Source organism: Malania oleifera, chromosome 9, assembly GCF_029873635.1.
Source record: "Malania oleifera isolate guangnan ecotype guangnan chromosome 9, ASM2987363v1, whole genome shotgun sequence".
Lineage (NCBI taxonomy): Eukaryota > Viridiplantae > Streptophyta > Magnoliopsida > Santalales > Ximeniaceae > Malania > Malania oleifera.
In genome coordinates, this window is record NC_080425.1 from 48,981,320 (window position 1) to 49,003,664 (window position 22,345).

Here is a 22,345-nt window from a genome sequence, read left to right on the forward strand (position 1 = left end):
AATAAATAGAGACGAGACAAAAAGTTTACGTGGTTCGGGTATACCTACTCCATGGGCAAATGAGATCAAAAACTTCATTATCTCGAGAGAAATTATAAGATAATTTGGACCCGATCCTTGTACAAAATATCACTTCTTTCTTTATCCTTTGTACAAAATGTTTCTTTTCACTTTATCTCTCCTCTCTTATCTTCACTATATATTTACTTACATAAAAGCGTCAAATGTGTTCCAAATAAGAAGGGGAGGATGTTCTTTATAGGACAATGCCGTAATATGGATAACTAAATATTTATTGGGGTAAAAATCAAAATGATGAAAAATGGAATGTCATACATATTTTTCATAACATAACCAACCTAAATTTTTTTTATCACGCGGCATAGTGTAGATTTATAAAGTTGTTTTGAGAGGCCCAGATGTCAGCCCATGACAATTGTTCCCTCCAAGGGTCGTGAAGGGGCCCAAATGTGATGGGTTGCTTAGGGGAAATATTTGTTTTATGGGCCCAAAAGTGGGTCCATGGGTTTTGCGCGTCCGACTAACAATAGGTGTTGTACTACTGCCCTTCTCATTCCTCACGTGAGAGTCGTGTGCTTGTCAGCGCTATTCTTCGCTCTCTTCTCCAATCGGACCGAACCAGAGACGCACGGAGTTACTCCGTCTCTCTCTCTCTCCCCCCCCTATGGTGCACTTTCTCTTTCTAGGAAAACAGAGAGAAAGAGAAGAGGGGGGTTGGTTTCAGCTACTCTGAAGTAGGAGCCACCCTGTCCAAACCCAACATCCATCGGCCATTCGCATTTCTAGGCTTCTCAAGATCCGAAACTCTCTCTCTCTCTCTCTCTCTCTCTCTCTCTCTCTCTCTCTCTCTCTCTCTCTCTCTCATTTCATCCCACCGCTTGTTTTTCCAAATCAGGTTATCTGGAAAAATCTCGGTAAATCTTGGGCGCATTTGTTTGGCATTGGTTGGATTTTTTGTTTTCCATCAATGACATTAATCAATTGACAGCAGCAAAACTCGCACGCCCACCCAACTCAATCCAATTACCGTCCGGGCCGGTACCATTCCATCAAGTCATCACGCCTGATCCAATATGGCGTTCGTTCGTGCTGGGTTTTTCCAGCTAAACATGACACATAGGTTTTCTCCTTGATCACCCCTGTTTGGCTGTTTCTGATCGAGTTTTACAGATTTGGGGATCTGGGTTCTTCTGGTTTTGAGCAAAACGCTTTTGGTATTTCTAAATTTGATGTATATTTGGTGTTCTTTTTAGGCTTTATTGATGATATCTTATTATTTGGGGATCTGGGTTCTTTCTCGTCTATCCATAGATTGATTCTGAAGGGTTTTAGTTTTCTGGCATTGTGTTTTAACCGAGAAACAATAATTCATACGTTCAAAAAATTGTTTTCATTTTTGAAAAATTGGTTGGAATTGAATGTTGGCTTTCGGATATCCGGAAAAGCATTGATTGGAGCACGCTAGAAGCTTTTGAATTGGGGATGTTGATTGAATCCTAGAATCTTAATGCCGCAGGGGTTTGGGCAAAGAAAGTCAGTTTTCGAGTTAGGATTTCCCAGAACTCTACAGTTTCCTGTTTGCAAGCAGGGGACTGTGAAGGAGGATTATGGGCTGCTTATGCTCAAAAGGAATTTCTGTAAATGAGTACGTAGAGAGCCATATCAGGGAGAAAGAATTAAGCAAATCTTCTAAGCGGCTTGTAGCTTCCTCGAGAAGAGAGGAAATTGCAGCAGAGGGTGATCACGGCGGGAATGATGCGACTGCACGGTTAATATCTAAGCAGCCTGTGGAAGAAAATGCAGGGTCCACCCCAATTTTGTGGGATGAAGGGGAGAAGAAGGCAGAAGTTGTTGAGAAGGCAACCCCACCTGAGCTTTGCAGACCAGGAACAATTGAGGCTGGGGCAAGTGGAGCACAACCCCAGTTGTCTAGGATAGTTAGCTTGTCCAATGGGGTTCAAGGGGCGCAAGTTGCTGCTGGTTGGCCATCTTGGCTGACTGCAGTGGCAGGGGAAGCAATCAATGGGTGGGTGCCTCGGAAAGCAGACTCATTCGAGAAGTTGGACAAGGTGAGCTCTGTTAAAAATCTGAGGTGTATTGCATATGTATACGTAATTCTTGTTTCTGTTTTTACTTTTCTCGTGGTCATAGATTCTGTACAAAATGTATTCTATTATAAAATTGATAAACACAGTCTAATACATGTCTTCACCTGATCCATAGGCCAGGAAACCTGACAAGCGTTTTTCTTGTATGTAATTGTGTGGTTATCGCTTTTGCTGCTTAGTTTGCATCCAAGCCCTGCATTTGCAATTAGAAAAAGCAAAGCGTAAACTTTTCTAATGAATGGGGTTTCTTTGTGATTTTTCCGGCTGGAAGGGGGATGGGGAGAGGTCTTATGATTAATTAAAACATTATTTTTGCATATGGGAAACATTCTTGTATGCACACTTGGCCTCACTGAATTGGGGCAATACTTTTATTTGTTAGCGTTTTTTTCACCTGTTTTAACTCAAGAGTTTGCATGATACTGCATATAGCCATTAAACTGCACAGGTCTCCTATTGTTAAGCAAGCTGTAAATTATATATAATTCAGAGGTGTGACACTTAGTTGCTTTACATTATACATGTTTCACTGGTTTTAACTCTAGAGTTTGCATGATACTGCTTATAGCCATTAAACTATATAGTCTTATTGTTAAGTAAGCTGTAAATTATATATAATTCAGAGGTGTGACACTTAGTTGCTTTACATTATACATGTTTCACCGGTTTAAACTCAAGAGTTTGCATGATACTGCATATGGCCATTAAACTACATAGGTCCCGTATTTAAGTTAGTTGTAAATTATAATTCTTCTTCTTCTTCTTCTTCTTTAGGTCTGCCCCCAATCATAATATTTACCTTCCTTTTAGCATGATGATGCTGCAAAGTGAACATGCAAGCCATTTGGACTGTTCTTGACTGTTGGGAATTCATGGCCAACTCAACCCTCCTTCCCCCCAAAAATAATAAAAAAGGGCAGCCTGGTGCACAAAGCTCCCGCGTATGTGAGGTCTGGGGAAGGGGCAGACCACAATGGGTCTATAGTACACAGCCTTATCTTGTATTTTTGCAAGAGGCTGTTTCCATGCGTGGAACTTGTGACCTCCAGGTCACATGGCGACAACCTTACTATTGCACCTAAGCTCCCCTTCCTCCCCCAAAATAATAAAAATAAAAATAAATATAAAAACAAAAACAAGATGATTATGCTGCAAAGTGAATCATGCAAGCCAACTGGACTGTTCTTGACTGTTGGGCATTCATGGCCAACTCAACCCCCCTCCACCCCAAAATAATAAAAATAAAAATAAAAATAAAAACAAGAAAGCACACTTGCTCTTCTCTATGATTGATTAAAACAATGCTTCATAGCACCCAAGAAAGACAGGACAAGGTCAATTGAACACAAAACTCAACATATATACACTTTCTCTCTGCAATTGTACTGTTTTGTGTGTTGAAACATTTGGCAAGAACTTGGTAACTTGATGTCTTTTTAATTGAAATTTCTCAACTTGGTTTCTAAGTTATACTATGCAGCCATATGATATCAATGTCCATGTCAATGATTTTTTTGTCTATTCTTATGATAATTTCAACTCTTTTATGATGCTGCAGATTGGACAAGGAACTTACAGCAGCGTGTACAGAGGCCGTGACCTTGAGACTGGCAAAATTGTTGCCATGAAGAAGGTGCGGTTTGTTAATATGGATCCAGAAAGTGTTCGTTTTATGGCAAGAGAAATTCTTATTCTGCGTAGGCTTGATCACCCAAACGTAATGAAGCTTGAAGGTCTGGTAACTTCAAGGGTCTCTGGCAGTTTATACCTTATATTTGAATACATGGAGCATGATCTTGCTGGGCTTGCGGCAGCACCTGGGATAAAGTTCACAGAACCACAGGTACTTTCTTTTTTCCTTTTAGTTTGAGGTTGTTTTTCACATTAGATATTTAGATATCAACTTTAAGGAAGTAATATGACATAGAATGGGGCCTTCAATTTGATTACCCCATGAGGGCAATCTATTTTCTCTCTCTCTCTCTCTCTCTCTCTCTCTCTCTCTCTCATTTTTTATACGTAAAATCTGATGTAATTACACAAGATTCTAAATAACTTGACTGTATTTCTAATTATCATATGCATGTTGTTATGGGTGCAAAAAAAGGGTTAGCTTATTTTGTTTTTGGAAGATACAATTGATACCAGATGCAGAAAAATAATATGCTCCATGTCATGAACATCTATCACATGTTGACGTATTTACCAGATGATTAAAGTACTTTGTTGCATATTAAACATGATGTGTGTGTGTGTGAGAGAGAGAGAGAGATGTTGCGAATTGAATCTTTACAGGTTTGGCATCTTGCTAGTTAGACCTTTTCTTTTTCTGTTAACAAAATTGTTAGCTATGCACAAATTCATGGTTAAAGAGACATCTATGGATGCACATCTACTTTTCTTTTGCCTCTAGAACTTCTCATCGTGATTCTCGCCACACATTTGATGCTATTTATTCTTATGCTCTACAGTACATAATATTGTCATTATGCTATTTAATTACTATACTTTTAAAATATTAGTGGATTGATTTGTAATTATGATTTTTTATTTGATTTGTTTTTTTGAAGGCAACTTATTTTAGAAGAAGCATTTAAAAAATGAAAGTTTTAAATACTACAGGATGATGAATATCCTCACTCCAGATTGACATTGCAACTATTGATGCCTTCCATCAGTTTTTTTTAAGGTTACTGCCGAGATGTTTAGATTTTCTAATCATTTTTTTAATGAATTCAAATTTAATTCAGTTATTATTTTACATGGAACAAGACAAATATTCCCTGAAATTACTATGGTTTGTGATTCTTGGAACAAATCAGTATATATTTTTTCTACCCCTGCTATTTATGGATATAACTGACAAGCTAAAGAAAATTCTTCAGAGCCTCTCTTGCTTCGCTTATGAGTTTATCTAGTTATGGTGTATGCAAAATTTATCTGGTTTCTGCTGGTTCAGGATCTTACTGGCTTGCTGGGCTGATTGTTACGCTTAACCGGCTGCAGTTGAGTTTAAGCCAAATCTTACCTTGGTTCAGCTAGCACACACTGGTAGCAAACCTGCTCCAAAATAATTACTTTGGAGTAGTATACCTGATGAATTCAGAAAACTCCAACTCGTGTATGGGTTTGGAGTTTGGACTTTGGCAATATGCAGAATGAAGGAGAATTAAGTGTGCCCAACTGCATTTTATATAAAAAGAAACAAAAGATAACAAATATGCATTTCCTGTGAGTGAAGCTGGCTGAACTTGCCTGATAATTATGCATTTCATGTCATTTGTAAATTTTTCATTGTGGCACCACTATGTCCCCTTTTTTCTTATATTATTTTCCATTATGAGAAAGCCTAAAGATAATCTATTTTTGTCATGTTTTTGTTCTGAGTCATGATATACAAACAAAAAATATATAACTTCGAAAAGTCATGGCATTAGGTTATTCATTCATTCTCAGAGCTTGACCCTATTATTCGCCATTGTTCAACTTAAGTTTATCTTGTTCTCTTTGTTAAAGAATATAAAACTCTATTGCTTGTAAAGTATTTTCCTTTTGTTTTTATGTGGGGTTGTACATTTTGTTCTGCAGATCAAATGCTATATGCAACAGTTGCTTCGTGGACTTGAACATTGCCATGCTCGTGGAGTCCTGCACCGTGACATCAAGGGTTCCAATCTTCTGATTGACAATAATGGAAATCTTAAGGTTGGTGACTTTGGGCTGGCGACTTTTTTCCATTCCAGCCAGAGGCAGCCTCTTACAAGTCGTGTAGTAACTTTGTGGTATCGACCGCCTGAGCTTCTGCTTGGTGCTACAGATTATGGAGTTGAGGTCGATTTGTGGAGTAGTGGTTGCATTCTTGCGGAATTGTTTTGTGGGAAGCCCATCATGCCAGGAAGAACAGAGGTGCTTTTTCCACCTAAAAGGTTTTATTTCTTGAATTTCCAAGTATAGTCTATCTATTGAATAAATGAACGTTATCCATTATTTATCCAAAAATGCAGTCTTCCTAATATTAAATATGGAATTTAATCAATAACACCATGCATATACGTTATGGATATTGGAGGAGAAAACACACATAGGATGTGAACAATCAACCATTATTGGCCGCTACCACCTTTGCCACACCCAGCAATAGCAATACAATTGTTAGATTGGATTTTTGACTGATTCCAATATCATTGCATAACGATCACTAGTGCTTCCACAATTCTCAGATGACCACCATGGACCCAATACCACTCTCACTGAGATTTTACCATCACCAGAAGCACCAGCTGCACCAGCTTGATCCAGTTTCAATGCCTGTCTTGATTGTTGTTGCTTCCACTGTTTACCTCTGACATTGGAACTCTAGTTCTGATATTTTTATAGCGAATAGTTCAATTCCAAATCTAAGAAGGTTTTGAGGACAATATCTCTTTAAACAAAATAATTTAAGTATGCTTTTATGCATATATCTTATGAAACAACAACAACAACAACAACAACAACAACAGGCCAAGCTTAAGTCCCACTATGTGGGGACTGGGGTTGACCACATGAATCTTTTTTTGCCAATTAAAATGATCTTGGGCAGTTTCCTCTGACAATTTAAGGGCTGTTAAATCCTTTCTATGTTATTCCAAGTTATTTTAGGTCTATTCGTACTTCCACCATCACTAACAGTACTAGCTCACTCCTTCTCACTGGTGCACTATTTGGCCTATGTTGCAGGTCCCCAAACCATCTCAACCACTCCTCCCATATCTTATCATGTGCAGCTAACTTACTACAAATATGGTCATTCCTTGATTTATCTTTTAACATTATATCACTTATCTACCTTATAGTTTTTGTTTTTTGTTTTTTAATGATCAGAAAAAAAGGCATTCATTCATTTAAGATGAAAGAATGTACTAGCAGAAAATAATCCTCCTATGAAAAGAAAAAAACAAAAATAGACTAGAAAACAATCAAAATAAAGCTGCCTTCCAATCTCTTTAAAGATCCAAGAAAGGCACTCCTTAAAACCACTTGCTGCAAAAAAACTAGGAGAAGCCAGGTACTGAATCCTATCCCAAAGGAATGTACCAGAATTCCTCTTTCCTAGAATAGATTCGAGCATTCCTTTTCCATTCAAAATCCCATGAAACTGCAAAGATGCCACAAATCCACAAGACTAAATCATCAACACTCTTCCCAAAACCTATAAAACAGTTATGTAATAATTTCTCCACCAAATCTGGCAAACCTAGATCTACCTAAAAACAGTAAATAGCTTATTCTATATCCCCCTAGAGAAAGGGCAATGCGAATATGGATGAAGATTCTGAGCCATCAAAGCACGATTTTTTCTTGGTAAGTGTAATCCGTTGGATATATATCCAATTTTTTAATTTATGGAATTCCTTGGAGATGATGCCTTCGAAGGCCTCCCACTCTGTAGCAGATTTTTGGTTTTAACTCTTTTAAGAACAACCAAGTGAACACCTTGATCTAGATTTCCACATGAAACAATGATAGGAAAGGATTTAAAAGATTTGGTCAATTGCTGAAAGAAAGATTTTAAAGAATAGAAACTTTAGGAATCCAAACCCAAGTCCCAACTCCTACTGTCCCTCTTACATGAGAAATGGCAGCCCTCCAAGGGAACCAACAAAGAAGTTAATTCTTCTAACTCTCTATCATTTAGAGGCCTACAAAAATGAAAATCCCAAGAAGCAGTAGGCCCATTTGAATTAAGGAAGTAATGACATTATTTTGTGCTAAAGAAAGATGATATAAACAAGAGAATACATTGGAAACCACATTGTTCCCCACCCTAACATCTTCCCAAAAGAATATTTGGGACCCATTGCCCATAACATATTTTATTTAAGGAATAATCAAAGGATAGATCTGAGCAAAATTTTTCAATTATATCCTTTATCAAAATGGCATAAGGGACGAATGGTTTGATTTTAGATTTCCTATGAATTTTGACTTAGCTAAATCCTCTATTTTGTATACTGGAAAAGGGATTAATCTGCTATGTTTAGGATTGATCTCTGATAATGGATCATATTGTACCAATATCAATAGGCTCTCCAAGGACGTTGAAAATTTGTCTGAGAGTCGCTCCACAAACTAGGACACTTAGAGGAGCTCTCGTGTTAATCATTTCCATTCTTCTCATTAGACCATACAGAGCACTCGTAGCCACAGCTCTAACTTGACTATTTCCTAATAATTGCTGAACCTCACAAGTCACATTAATTAGTTGACCGTAGGTATCGAGATAACACTCTGAGGAATTTCACAGAAAATAGCCCCGTAACTTCGGAAGAAGGGGTGCTTTCTCATGAAGGGGTTTGTAATAACCAGGCCTGGGTGACTGTTTACCAAAAACAACTCCGCAGCAAAATTGAAAAGTGAGCCGCACTAGCACCCAACTTGTACAAGGGCTTAAGTTTTAAAGCTGCAACATATGTACTATGGGAGGGATCGATACTCCTTTAGATAGATAGAGCCCCTGCGCTCCTAATGTAGAGCTAGAACTACTGTGACCATGGAATCTGTGATCACATGAGCACCTCAGCTTCCAAAAAGAGCGGTTGCTAATTGGAAATAATGCTAATGGGGACCATCGATCAAGGACGACTTCGAAGACTACAATCGAATTTGAAAAAAAATAGAAGTATAGGGGCAACTCTTCAGTTGCCCCTCTAACTTTACTACGTTATCCAACAGGACTCTCCATAGTGTCAGATTTGCTCGATGATCCTCAATTGAGTGGTCCTTTTCTTATATAGAAGTCATTTTCCCTAATTACAATATATCTCTTAATTACAATATCTCCTAATTACAGCAATGGTATATATCCCTTAATTACAATATCTCCTAATTACAGCATCTCCTAATATTAAGCATCCTAATTACATCATCTTCTAACATTAAGCATTGACCCATAATTCAGGAAAGATATTTACAGATCTGTTTCCTAAATAACTAAACAATTTATGGTAGGTTTGACAGATTGTAATGTTTTGAGGAATAATTGCAGAGTGGGAATGATATTATACAAGCCATTATCTGATGAAGAGTGAGATGCAGGACAATATTAGGAACATATCCACGGATAAAATCAAACACCATTTAGTCCATTTGTTCAAAAGCATCATGTAGGTAATACAGTGAGAATATCATGCCTTCAACTGAGGCAAAATTTATCTCGTGAAGGAGGACCGCTGCTCAGTCATGGAGCTTTGAACTAGTGGCAACACAGATACACCACACTTTAATTTATAGTGTTAAAGATACACTGCTCCATGTGAAAATTCAATGTATACAAAAATTGAATGGTAGACTGCGTGAATCGGATCTTGATTCTTGAAGTACATTGCCAGCATAAGTTGATAACAAAACCTGAAAATATAAAAGTAAAACATAAACTCAAAAGATGCAAACAAAACATAATAAATTGAAACCTGTTTTATTTTATAAAAAATGCGCTATATTTAGTTTGCACACTAATTAAATACATGATAAATTTGGTAAATATGGAGAGTTGGATTCTATTAAAATAGATGCCCAACACAAGTTGTCAATGAAAGTGCACAAAAAAAATAAATAGTAAATTGCATCCTTTTAGTAAAAGAAATTAAATTATCCAAAGATCAGATATAAGATAATGAGAGTTTATTTGAGATTAAATTGCCTTTATTATCTCTTGTGTTGAAAATGGATTAATGAAGCTTGATAAATTTAAATATGTATAAGCTGCAATTTCAACAATTCATGTGAAATTTATGGATCTTGTAGAGGCAATATAGTTGTTAAAACACTAATGTTTTATCTTTGTTCATTGCCCAAATGTTTTTTTTTTTTTAAATAACTTCATACCGGAGCCCCCCCTCCGTCTCCGCCCTGCTCAAATAGTAATCTAAGTGCTTAAGTTTTCAATTATTATTCCTTTTCAACAATTTCTCAATGCAACAAATTGACGATTATAGTAAGAACCAATATTTTTTTTTACTCAAAACAATATTCTGACATAACAAAAAAAAAAAAAGATTGAAAATTCAGAGGAACTCTGTTGACTAATTTCATAATATTAAAAGAATCAATACAATTACTGCACAAAGCATACAATGAAATCTGGAAGAAAAAAGTTTTAAATGAAGAAGTTATGCAATGCATAATAAGAAAGAGGAGGTTGGAGATAGTGTTGATATGAGCCAATCAGCATGTTGCCATGTTTATTGTTGGGAATTCAAGGGTCCAGTCTATGCTGCTGAGAATATCATCTAGTTTGTGAAACATCCATTCATTCCTACAGTGAGCATAATGGGTATGGGGCTAAAAGCATGTGTTGGGGCGTGTATGGGTGCATTGTGCTTGTACATGTCGATGTGGGTGTGTTTTTCTGTGTGAAAAGGCATGCGAATCCATGAGACTCTTTTAACATCTTTGTCCTGAAAAGCATTCTTTGTCCTGAAAAGCATCATATTCTTAAGTTCTTCAATTTTCAAGGTATTGTTTGGTTGTTGATTTCTTGATTATCATTTATAGGTGGAGCAACTACACAAGATCTTCAAACTTTGTGGCTCACCTTCTGAGGAGTACTGGAAAAAATCAAAATTGCCACATGCAACAATTTTCAAACCTCAAAATCCTTACAGGCGTTGTGTTGCTGACACATTCAAGGACTTTCCTTCTTCAGTGCTAACCCTGCTGGATGTCCTCCTTGCAATAGAACCTGAGAGCCGGGGGTCAGCTTCTTCTGCACTTCAGAGTGAGGTAAATTTGGGTTTCTTTGTTTTGCAAATACTAGGTAGTGCATGTTTGTTACATATGAAAATGATTCAAGTTGCAATCTGCCTTATGAGTTTTAACTTTAAGTTCCTCCTGAATCCCTGATCAAGAAAATTTCAAAGCCTAGCATAGCTATCTACAATCTTTTAAAATAACTAGTTGCAGGCTAATTTTTATGTTCTATCTTATTTATTAATCATATTTATTTAAAACTAATTGCCGAATTTTTCATGAATATATTATAAAGAAACACTTAAACAGGAATATTGGCATGCTGCTGTTGTCTCTTGGCCCTTTGCTATATAAACAACATTTAATAAGCAATACTTTGTTTATTTTTGGTCATGGCTTAGAATTGGTACTTGGATTTAAAAATGTGACCTCAAGCCTTTTTGCTTCTCAAAGGAGGTTTATTTACTTCATGGAATAAGCTAACATATTGTTTAACTGAAGCCCAGGCTGCATACGTCTGCATGTAATTTTGCATGGGGAAGTCAGTGGGGCCAACATTTATAATGGCTATCACCCAGTTTCCCCCATTGCTTTGATCGGATGTTTGGTCATCACAATCTTATGCACTGACATTGTTCCATTAATATCTTAATCGGGATTGGATTGTTTCTTTACTTGAATATTTTTTGTTTTGTTGACTCTGCATGTTACATAATTTGAGTTCCAATATCCAGTTTTTCAGGACGAAGCCTCTTCCATCCAGTCCATCAAGTTTACCCAAGTACCCACCAAGTAAGGAGTTCGATGTCAGGCTTCGGGATGAGGAAGCCAGAAGGTATACCATTTTCTAATTTTATCTAATGTGAACTATGTTTTCACACCCTTTGTTTCAAATCTGGTCATATGGATGCAAAAAAAGCAGTTAATGCTGATCTAATTTTGATAAGATATTGGATGCACGTTTGAAATGATTTGTTGTTTGTGCATTAATTTAGTGACCTGTCATGATACTTGAATTAATTGTTTGGTATATGAGTATATGAAACCTTGCTGCACTTAGTTTGTTTAGCTTGAAATAAAGTGGGAATAAAAATCCTCCAGTTTCTTTTGCAAGCGATGTATGTTGGGAGGGAAGGGCCACAGGCCTTTTCTTTTTCTGATTTAAATATTGCTTTAGAGTACCAAAAAACATGAAAATTTTGACACTTACACCTGCATATTTATGTCCATCTCTATACCAGGAAAAAGACGGCTGCTGGTAAAGGACGCGATGGAGAATCCTCTAGAAGGTGTTCCAGAGAATCTAAGGCAGCCCCAGCACCAGATGCCAATGCGGAGTTGCAGGTGTCTATGCAGGTATTTCCTACCTTGTTGTGCTTGCTGTATACATTTATGCTTATGCGTACATACATGGATGCATGCCTGTATACATGGAGATGGACATGCATGTCTGTGAGCACACAGGCACTTTCATATATGTAACTACATGTGTTTTGTTAGTGTGCATACATGAACAGTCAGCTAGTAATCCCATGTCTTTTAAATGGAAATTCAGAAACGGGGGCAGCCAAATCCTAAAAGCAGCAGTGAAAAGTACAATCCTGAAGAAGATGGTGGCTCAGGATTCCCTATTGAGCCTCCCGGGTTACAAAATGGTTTCTCTCATTCTGGCCAGTTAGCACATCCTAATGCATTTGGATCTTCACTGGGTGTGAATATGAATGAGGATGATACTCTTTTTGATTCTTCAAAGAATGACAAAGGGACCCAAAGATCTTACAAACCTTCAGGTGCAACTGAATTGTCCAGGTTTTCCAGTTCAGTAGCAGTTCGAGGCAATTCGAGAGAGACAAATTTAAATTCTCATTGGGCTCCAAAGGGTCTTTTGAATGCTGGATATAATCAGCTAGATGGTGCTGAGTCCTCTAGAAAACATGACTGGTTCCACCGCTTACTGGAAGGGCCAAAGTCCTCTCGTAGGAAGCATGAACGAGCGTCAGGAAAGGAATCAACAATGGTAAGAGAATAACTATAAGACAAGAACTAGCTTGTCACCACTACTTCCTTTCAATCATCCACACAAAAAACAAGGAAAAAATAAATAGAAAGACCAAATAGATCTCTTCGAAATCTTTTTCATTTTTGTTTGAGTGAAATTTCAATAAAATGCATATGTAATAGATTTGTGAATTTCTGTGGGACGAAATGTCAAGCAGCCGCATGTAGGACAAGCTCAAACTTGATAGAATAAAGAAACTTAGACTTGAAAAGTTTCTCTTGTTGGGTTGTCCATTGCACTTGAGGCTGGTGCTTTCACTTAAATTTGTCCCAGGCACATCCACACAACTAAACTTGAACTACTTTTGGCTGATAACCTAAGTGTGTGATTTTTAATGAAATTGCTAGAGTATTTTGCTTTAACTGGTTATGAAGGTGTTGGAAACTATATGTTCATTCAAGAAAAACAAGAAATCATAATTGACTTAGAAGAAGTTCCGTTCAGATTTATTTATTTTTTCAACTTATTTTTCAGAACTATCTTTGTAATTCTGCATGTTTTACTTGTTTTTGGTTGTTAACTTAGGGTTATGCTCCGAAGAATAGTCGGATCCACTACTCTGGACCATTGTTGCCTCCTGGGGGAAACCTTGAGGAAATGCTCAGAGAGCACGAGAAACAAATCCAGCATGCTGTGCGCAAGGCTCGTTTGGACAAGGCTAAGACCAAGAAGACCTATAGTGACAGTGGACAAACTGAATCACTGCTTCACTATGGGAGAAATGGAAGGTGACCTTTCTAAGGAAATTACACTGCCTTAGTTTGGATCAAAATATCGATGTGGAATTGCATAATTGTCATGTTGGGAAGAATTACTTCTGGGTTTTGGCAAATCCCGTCACCGGGAAAAAAAGAACTTGGATTTCATGGAGTAGCTTTTCATTGTGTCAGATATATGGAGTTATATCTGCCATATGCTTACTGAAAGTGTGAAGAGGGTTTATATATGAGTTGGCGAAGATGGGATAACTTTCAAAAGCCAAAATCACATGTGCGGTCTTAGTTTGTGGTGATCATTGACAAAATTTCCAATTATTTGTATATTTGATGGAAAGAAGCAGAGGTTTTGTTCGGCATCATTCAGCTTCTGGAGATGGATGCTTTTGTACAGCTGAAAATTGGTTAACTCTTACAGATAAATCAAAATTCACATAATTTTGTGTAAAGACGGTTCTAATGAACATTTCCACACAAGCTGCCCTGTGATTCAAACAGACAACTGTAGAAGACAGTTTTCATACTAAAAATACATGAATATACTTGTCTCATTTCTTGTTGCCTTTGTAGGAAGCTAACCTTTTTCAGGCCATGAAAAGAAAAGCAGGGGGGATATGTCCATTTCAATGCCAGTTGTGCACTTTCTTTGGTTACTCATTCCCAGTAATTACTAGCTTCGACTTTGGGTATTGGCAATGTTTCTGAATGTTGATTTCTCTAGAAAACATGTTGGCTTGACAGTAAGGAATATGTGTGCAAAGTTGTGTGACAGCGAGAAGGATTGGCCTTTGCTTGAAAGGGGGTATGCATCATCAGTGAGAAGGCCCTTTTCCCCAACTCTATCTCTGCTGTGGCTACTGTCCCTGCCAAAGTGAGTGAAACCTTTTTCTTGACAGGCACCATTGTGGCCACCCATATAATGGGATCATTGACTAGCTAAAAGTTTTGAACCTTTAATTTTGCTTGTCTAACAATTTTAACCCATCATTTTTAACCTTTTTTTTTTTTTGCTTAGCATTAAAGACATTCCCAATAAATTATCCTTTGGAAAAAACAAAAAAGCAAACAAATAGGTCATCCTTAGGCTTGGAATTTGAAAATCATTAATCCTATTTTTGGGTTATGGAACTCTGACTTTCGATTTGGTTTTATGTAAATTAAAATAGATTTCAATATAATTTTGTACTATTCCTTTTTTTTTTTTTTTCTAAATTTATGCAAATTTAAATGTAAGATTGTGCTTGGCAATATGAATTTTATGACTTGAATTTAAATTTGTATAGATTTGAATAAAATTTTATAGAACTCGTAAATTCACTGTTCTAAATTTAAAGTTAAAAATTCAAGCTTCCAAACATTCATATGTCTATATATATATATATATATATATATATATATATATATTAAAAAATATAATAAAATTTATTTGTTTTTATATTTGGTTGCCAAATTAAGTAATAAAAAATAACATATATAGTAAATCAATGAATAAATATTTAATTTTATGTGGTATTGATGTTTTTTTATTTTATAAAAATTTTCAATTATATTGTCAGAAATTTTCATTGTGAGAAAGTTTGATGTGAAGGAAAATTATAATATAAATAATTTATTTATTATTATTATTATTATTATTTATTTCAGATAAATTCTTTAATTCAAATAGAAGCTAAAAGAATGCAGCCAAAAAAAAAAAAAAAAGTGTACATTTCTCCCAAATCCCAAAATCGTGGTAGGCAACAACAAAGCCAATGTTCATGGTGCAGCTCAATTCCATTCCAGTTCAAGTGGCCTTGCGGGAGGGCATATTAGTCATTACACATATCGTCAACTGGAATTGACAATTTTTAATTAAATTAAATTTAATAGTATTGACAGCGGAAGAACCATTTTCCGGTTCTTTTGCTTTTCTTCGTTCTTTATTCTTTTTTAAGTAAACTTTTTTGTTCTTATTTAAGAACGCCATTTTTCCTCCGAAATCCCCGAAGCTGAAACAACAGGAAGAGAGATTTGGAGACTTTCTCATTTCCGATCACCAAATCTCCAAACATGAGCTCCGACTAGTGAGATTTCTCCCTTGCTCCTCAATCACCGCGTCACTTTGGTTTTCTCGCACTTTCAGTCACTTTCTCTTCCATTTTTATTTTTTGTTTTCATCTGTTTTGGTGCTTTGTAGTGATTATCTGTTCAAGCTGTTGCTAATCGGAGACTCTTCTGTGGGGAAATCGTGTCTCCTGCTCAGATTTGCTGTACGTTGACTTCTCTATGATTCCCGATATTTATTTCTCTTTTGTTTTTAGAAGTTTGTTTTTAATTTTTTGAAGGTGGTTTCCAGTAATTCTTCTATTTTGATCATTTTGTGAAACCAATTCAGGATGATTCGTATGTTGACAGCTACATTAGCACTATTGGAGTTGATTTTGTGAGTCTCTTTGTAGTCTCTCTCTCTCTCTCTCTCTCTCTCTCTCTCTCTCTCTCTCTCTCTCTCTCTCTCTCTCTCTCTCTCCCCCTCTCTCTGGACTTACGATTTCTGATGATTTTGTAGAAAATTAGGACAGTGGAGCTGGACGGGAAAACGATTAAGCTGCAGATTGTGAGTAAAAGCTTTGCCCCTATTTTCAATTCTCCAGTCAATGGTTATATATTTTTATTTCTGTATGCATAAAAATATTGTACAAGTTTTGGTATGATTGTCTGGATAGTTTGCAAATAACTCAGTTTTTAAATTCTTTATTAGATTAGATAGTACGTCCGGGTAAAGTAGGCCGCGTGATGGAAGCATACTTTTGCTCGCAAAGCAGACTCACTATGATCTATATTAAGAAATGCAATTAAAGTACTTTCAAATTGCTAACTGAGCAGCATTAGATGCCTGATGGATGGTGAAAAAGGAGAATCTTTAATCTGAATCTTCTTTTCTGTTTCCTATTTGAACATTTGTTACTCTTGGAAGTACCTTCCTTGTACCAAAAAAATCATTGTTCTTGCAAGACTTCTGGATTCGTTTCTTGCTGATGTATTATAACCTTATAGGGAATAAGCAGTGACCACATTGTCATATTAATCAAATATTTGACATTCAACAAAAGGGCTTAAGTAGACTGTGTTCTATTGACACCGTGAAATTAGGTACTATTTTCTTAGTAATTTGAAAAAAATTTTCATTGCTTCTGAGAGGTAAATTGTTGCAACTGTGTTGACTTCAAATCAAGAAAAGTGCTTCTAAAATGATATGCCTTCTAATTGATGAAATTCTAATTTTTATTTCAAATAAAGAAAAATGCTCCTAAAATGCTAACCAAATTAACCTTCTAATTGATGCAATTCTAATTTGATATCACCAAGAATAGGTTTAGAGCAGCAAAGGCTAGGGGAGGGTTTTGCCTTGTTCCCTTATGAAGGGGATTTAACCTCCCCAAACTAGGCTAATGTTGCATGTCATTCCTGAAGCATATTCATACAGGATTGCAAGGTGCATTCTCCTTGAGTCATATGTTGCCTTCTTTCATCTGGAAGTAGGAGATGCATGTATTGTGATTCTCTCAAAATTTATTGCATATTCTGAGATTTTGTATTTAGAACATTATCCCTAGCTGGAGTCAGTAGGCCAGTTGTGGATGTTGAAGACACTAATTAAATAACTTTGAAAAAAGAGATGTTTCATTTTGGAAGATGCATGTGTGATTTATTCTTTTATCTTTAATATATGTTCATGGGGATGAGGCCAAATTTACTGTAACTGTTACTAGCATCAGTAAAATTGTGCTGCTTGAGGAAAGACACATTTTAAGGACATGAGGGAGAGTTTTTCTATAGATGGAAAAAGAAGATTTTTTAAGAAGAGAGAAAAAGGACATGGTAGAGACTTGATTGGATTCCTAAATGCCTATTATGTTGGATGCTCTTTTTCTGATAATCTATCACTCTTTCTTCACTGTTAGACAATTGCGGAGTGTGATATATGCTACAGTTCATGGTCTGAAAGAAACTTCGTTTGTATTGCTTAGCATTAACAGTTTTTTTGGTCTCTGTTTAGTGGGATACTGCTGGACAGGAGCGGTTCAGGACTATAACAAGCAGTTACTACCGAGGAGCCCATGGGATCATTGTAAGAAATTCTTTCCTCTAGTTCCCTAGGATAAAAGAATTTCCTATCTTTATAGATCTTGGGATCTTGGTTTCTTTTATGCTGTTCTTAAATTTACACTTGTCGATATTATGTTTTTTCAGTGTGTGAAGCACTCTATTTTAGAATCTAAAAATGGTTAATACAAAGAAAAATATTCTCTTTAAAACTTGCTTGTTTTCTAAATGATCAAATGATCAAAATTCTCATTTGCAATTAACTCATGGATAGAATTATAGAAAAACTCAAGAGATAAGGGAAGAATTCAGAACAATAAATTTCTTAGAGTAAGAGACCACCATGATATGTAAGAAAACAATTCCTCTTGTTTTTCTCCTACCCCTAGTTGTAATTCTCTATTTTTAGTTCATTCCATGGTCCACCATACTTGATTTGCTCACTTTGTTTCTTAATTTTGATAATGTCAAGGGGGTTGGATTTGTTATGTTTACTAATTTTATAAAAGTGAACCTAAAAGTTGCTTTAATATTTGAATCTCTTTAGTTATTAGTTTTATAGTGTGGATGGCTTCCTATGCCTATCTATTTGTACTAGATGTTAATTTACAAACAGAGCATTTAAATAGAAGTTGATTGTTTTGTGCTAGAAGTTAATAGAATATATCAGCATGCTTCATAAAATAACAAATGTAATTCTGATGAAAAAATAAAATAATAAAAAGGGATATACGTGGGAAAAAGAGAGTTGTAACTAGCTAAGATACTACTTGTTTGTGTGTTTTTTGATGTTTTGAGAGAGAAATATGCTCATATTGGCATTATGCTTCAGCATGTCCTTGATTTGGAGCATTCATGTGTTACTTTTCTTGAAGAAATTTATGAATATAACTTGTTGCATTTTTATAACTGGTGACAATCTGCTAATTCATTCTAGTCACCTACATATTTTTCAAATATTCATCCTATGTTTGGAGAGGCCTTGGATATGGATAAGATCTAATATAAAATTGTATTGAAACTTGTCCAAATCAATCCAAATCCAAATCTAAGGTCCAAAATCCATGCTCCCAAATGCAGTGTCATTTTATTTTCTTCTCTCTTTTTGGTAACAACAGTCTTTGCGAGTTTGCACCTCCCCTTTTTTGGTCTCAAAATTTCTCCTTTTTAAAAAGTAAAAGTTGGGTCGCACGTGTTTGGTAAACAGTTTTTCCAACTTCTAAAAGCCAACTTTTAGCTTTTTTTGGTCAGCTTTTAACAGTTACAGATTTTTAGGTTTTAAAAGCTAAAGGCTAACTTTTTCTCCAACAAATTATTCAATTCTATTGCTCTTATTTTTTTTTTTTCAAATATTACAAAACTATTAATGCATTAATTATAATTCCTAAAAATATATATCTATTTTAGTCATTTTAAATACTTTTATGTACCTTACAATTTTTTTTACCAAACACTCAAAGCCAACTTTTTCTTTCTAACAGCTCCTTTTTCACAAGGGGCTAAACATTTTTAAAACAACATCAAAAAGCTCCTTTTCATCACCGTCTTTTGAAAGGTTCTTTTAAAAAGCCATAGGGTACCGAACTTAGGCTATATCATGTTGAGTGGAGAAAAAGATCATGAATTCAACATCAAATAGTTGAGATAAAGGCTTTATTGTTGTATAACTAGATTGATCTAACCCCGCAACTTTTTACACGTTGTCCTTTCAATTCTTTGGGTCCATGGGTCAAATTGTCTACTTTTGGCCCTGATAATCATCTGCTTTATGGCTTGCATTGATGGATGTGAGGAGTTTATATTGGAAGTTTGATATGGATTTAATGTTATGAAACACGTTTATCGCAAATAATTTTCAACTTTTCTATCCTGTGTTGTACTATATTGTACTTATTGAACATTTTGTACTAAATTTTATCAGTATAGGCCATCTTATTTTTCTAGATAAGAATGAAGAAAGAGCCTTAGGCTGCAGAATTTCTATTGTTTGGACATGTTGCAAATGATTAATCAGACGACTGCCACCCTGTCAGTATCATATCTCTTTATTAGTTTTGGTTGACTTACCCTACAAACTACATGTGATGATTTTTAGCGTGATGCAGTGAGCTTCTTTATTGGATTTTGACTTGTGCCATTTCATAAATTGCGCAAGTGTATTAAAGTTCTTCCACAACTTTGCTGAAGCTTCCTGCCCCACAAAACAAAACAGAAAGGGAATAAAAAGTGTACTGTAATATTAGACAAGTGGATTGGCAAGAAATGTATTACCATATTCTTTGTGAAAGCCATCTTGTAAATCATGCCCATGCCAGGGCAATTTTGGTATGCTGAAATTGGAAAGACCATGAATTTGGTACTTTTTTCTGATGTTGCAAGGGCCCTTTTGTTTTTCTGTAAGCTTATAAAATGATAAAATAATTTTTACTAATATTTTTATACTGAAACAGATTGTCTATGATGTTACTGAGATGGAAAGCTTCAACAATGTTAAGCAGTGGTTGAGCGAGATTGATAGATATGCAAATGAGACTGTATGTAAGCTTCTAGTTGGAAACAAGTGTGATTTAGTTGAGAACAAGGTTGTTGACACACAAACAGCAAAGGTACAGCTTGTTACTTAGATGTCTAAGTTATTGAATAAAATAGATCAGCTTAACAATGATACAGCCGTGCATATTGTCTGATCACTGTATCTCTTTCTCTGTTCCACTCTCTTCACTACTTCTCTCCTTCAAAAAACATTGTATGGAAAAAAAAAAATGGTTTGCTTGTGCGCACACTTTGGTCCGTGTATTCATGTAATGCATCATTTCCACATATCCTTGCAGTTTTCCTGATTTGTGGTTTCCATGTGTATATTGCTTTCAGCTTTGTCTGTGGGTTTGACCCTTGTGTATGTACGTCTCTGTTGCACATTTGATAGATAAAAATCTAAGCTTCCAATTGATTGAGATAGATTCAAAATAATTTTACTAAAGTGAAATACTCAGGATTTTGCTTTCCAGTATGTATGGTACTTTTCCCTTGCAATGTATCATGATGATATCTTGTTCTTACATGTTTAAGACTTGGTGGTACTCACAGCATTAGATATTCCACGTTTTTGAGCTAGATGATGCTTAGTTATTTATTCTGGTTATGCTGTTACCTTTCAAATCACACGGGGAAAACAAGATAGATATCCCTCAAATCATCTTTTTGGTAAATGTTCTAGGTGAAGTGGGGCTTGTGAGAAATTTTGTAAATTTTACATAAGCTACATTATAGATCTAGGGTCTGTGACAAATTTTGTGATCTTGTGACACATTTAATGTTTTTTTAGGCAAATGCAAACTTAATTATTTTGATTAGTGGACCTTTGCTGTGATGGATAAGCCTAATTTTTTGACAAGATTGCATCTAGGTCATTAGATGAGCATTAGGTTGTAGAATGCACTTCAAAAATGGTTCCCTTGGAAGTGCCGACCTTTGCAGGTTTGAGCTTCCAAGTCTGATTTCCAGACATAAACCTTTCAAGTCTCTGAGGCTTTTGAAACAGAGTCATGTAGTAATAATATGGGTGTCTTATGTTGTTTCTTTTTTAATGTTTGTCTGGTAAAATTTGAAAATCAAATTTTGGCCAGACCAAAGATAAAGTCTGATGGCCAACATAGCAATGCAATCTAGCAACATAATATGGGAAGAAACACTTGTATATTGAAAATGTGTACTTCCCTTCATAAATAGCACTATTATTGCTCAACTATTGTTTATTCTTTTCTAACACGATTACATCGTCCAACTACAGGCATTTGCAGATGGGCTTGGGATCCCTTTCCTGGAGACAAGTGCAAAAGACTCGATTAATGTGGAGCAAGCGTTCTTAACCATGGCTGGCGAGATCAAGAAAAAGTAAGACTAGTTGCTAACTCGGAAAAAAAATCATTATTATTATTTTATATGATCAAAAAGTTCATCGTTTTGATGTGTGATTTTGAATAATTTTTTCTCAGAATGGGAAACCAAGCAAGTGCCAACAAACAATCAACAGAGACTGTTCAAATGAGGGGGCAGCCCATTCAGCAGAAGAACAACTGTTGTGGTTAGCTTTATTTTTCCTCAGTGTTCACAAATTTGGGGGAGAAAAAACTGTGTTTGTGTTGGTTGCCAGATGGTAAATATCAGTGGAATGCCTGTAAACCAGATAGTAATTCCCAGCTGGCTGCAATATCTAATGGATCTTTTGCAAGCTGGGAAAATCACTTGTTAAAAGTCTATGCTGGGAGAAGTGACTAATGGATCTTTCTAATTCACTTATGAATTCAATTTTTAAAGTATTGTTTTAATTGACCAATTTTCCTATCGTAATTTATTAAATTGATACCATTTTCTTAATTTATCTTATCATAATTGAATAAAAGAGGAAAATGATCATTTTATTTAGGGTAAAATTCATTTTCAGTGAAACTTAATTGTTGACTAAGGAGTTGTTTGCTTGCACTAAAAAGAGGTTGGATTCTTAACGGTTCAAAAGAGGTTGGATTCTTAATGGTTCAAAATTTAGCGAAGGTGTTGTTTGTTTAGTCTCTGAAGCAGCTCCTTGATTGCTTGTCGGAGAATCAACAATCTCCTCGGTGCTGATTTGG

At 35.7% G+C, this 22,345-nt stretch overlaps 2 protein-coding genes across 2 annotated transcripts; both read left to right on the top strand.

Annotated features, from left to right (window-relative positions):
* Window positions 1–584: 584 nt before the first annotated feature.
* Window positions 585–14,185, top strand: LOC131164699 (probable serine/threonine-protein kinase At1g09600). Its single transcript, XM_058122106.1, has 8 exons — window positions 585–2,090; window positions 3,688–3,972; window positions 5,718–6,035; window positions 10,665–10,892; window positions 11,594–11,694; window positions 12,101–12,215; window positions 12,415–12,876; window positions 13,444–14,185. The coding sequence occupies exons 1-8, from the start codon at window positions 1,629–1,631 to the stop codon at window positions 13,648–13,650; spliced, it is 2,178 nt and encodes a 725-aa protein (XP_057978089.1). The 5' UTR covers window positions 585–1,628; the 3' UTR covers window positions 13,651–14,185.
* Window positions 14,186–15,504: 1,319 nt separating this feature from the next.
* On the top strand, window positions 15,505–22,053 carry LOC131163657 (ras-related protein RABD1-like). Its single transcript, XM_058120306.1, has 8 exons — window positions 15,505–15,697; window positions 15,811–15,883; window positions 16,009–16,056; window positions 16,180–16,227; window positions 17,671–17,742; window positions 20,168–20,323; window positions 21,508–21,611; window positions 21,713–22,053. The coding sequence occupies exons 1-8, from the start codon at window positions 15,684–15,686 to the stop codon at window positions 21,804–21,806; spliced, it is 609 nt and encodes a 202-aa protein (XP_057976289.1). The 5' UTR covers window positions 15,505–15,683; the 3' UTR covers window positions 21,807–22,053.
* Window positions 22,054–22,345: the final 292 nt, after the last annotated feature.

Bases quoted from the DNA above. Each gene is read 5' to 3' on its own strand.
- LOC131164699 (XM_058122106.1), top strand. From the start codon at position 1,629: ATGGGCTGCTTATGCTCAAAAGGAATTTCTGTAAATGAGTACGTAGAG. The intron at 10,893-11,593 runs GTAAATTTGGGT...TCCAATATCCAG, and splicing joins CTTCTGCACTTCAGAGTGAG to TTTTTCAGGACGAAGCCTCT. The intron at 12,216-12,414 runs GTATTTCCTACC...ATGGAAATTCAG, and splicing joins AGTTGCAGGTGTCTATGCAG to AAACGGGGGCAGCCAAATCC.
- LOC131163657 (XM_058120306.1), top strand. The intron at 15,884-16,008 runs GTACGTTGACTT...AAACCAATTCAG, and splicing joins GTCTCCTGCTCAGATTTGCT to GATGATTCGTATGTTGACAG. The intron at 21,612-21,712 runs GTAAGACTAGTT...ATTTTTTCTCAG, and splicing joins GCTGGCGAGATCAAGAAAAA to AATGGGAAACCAAGCAAGTG.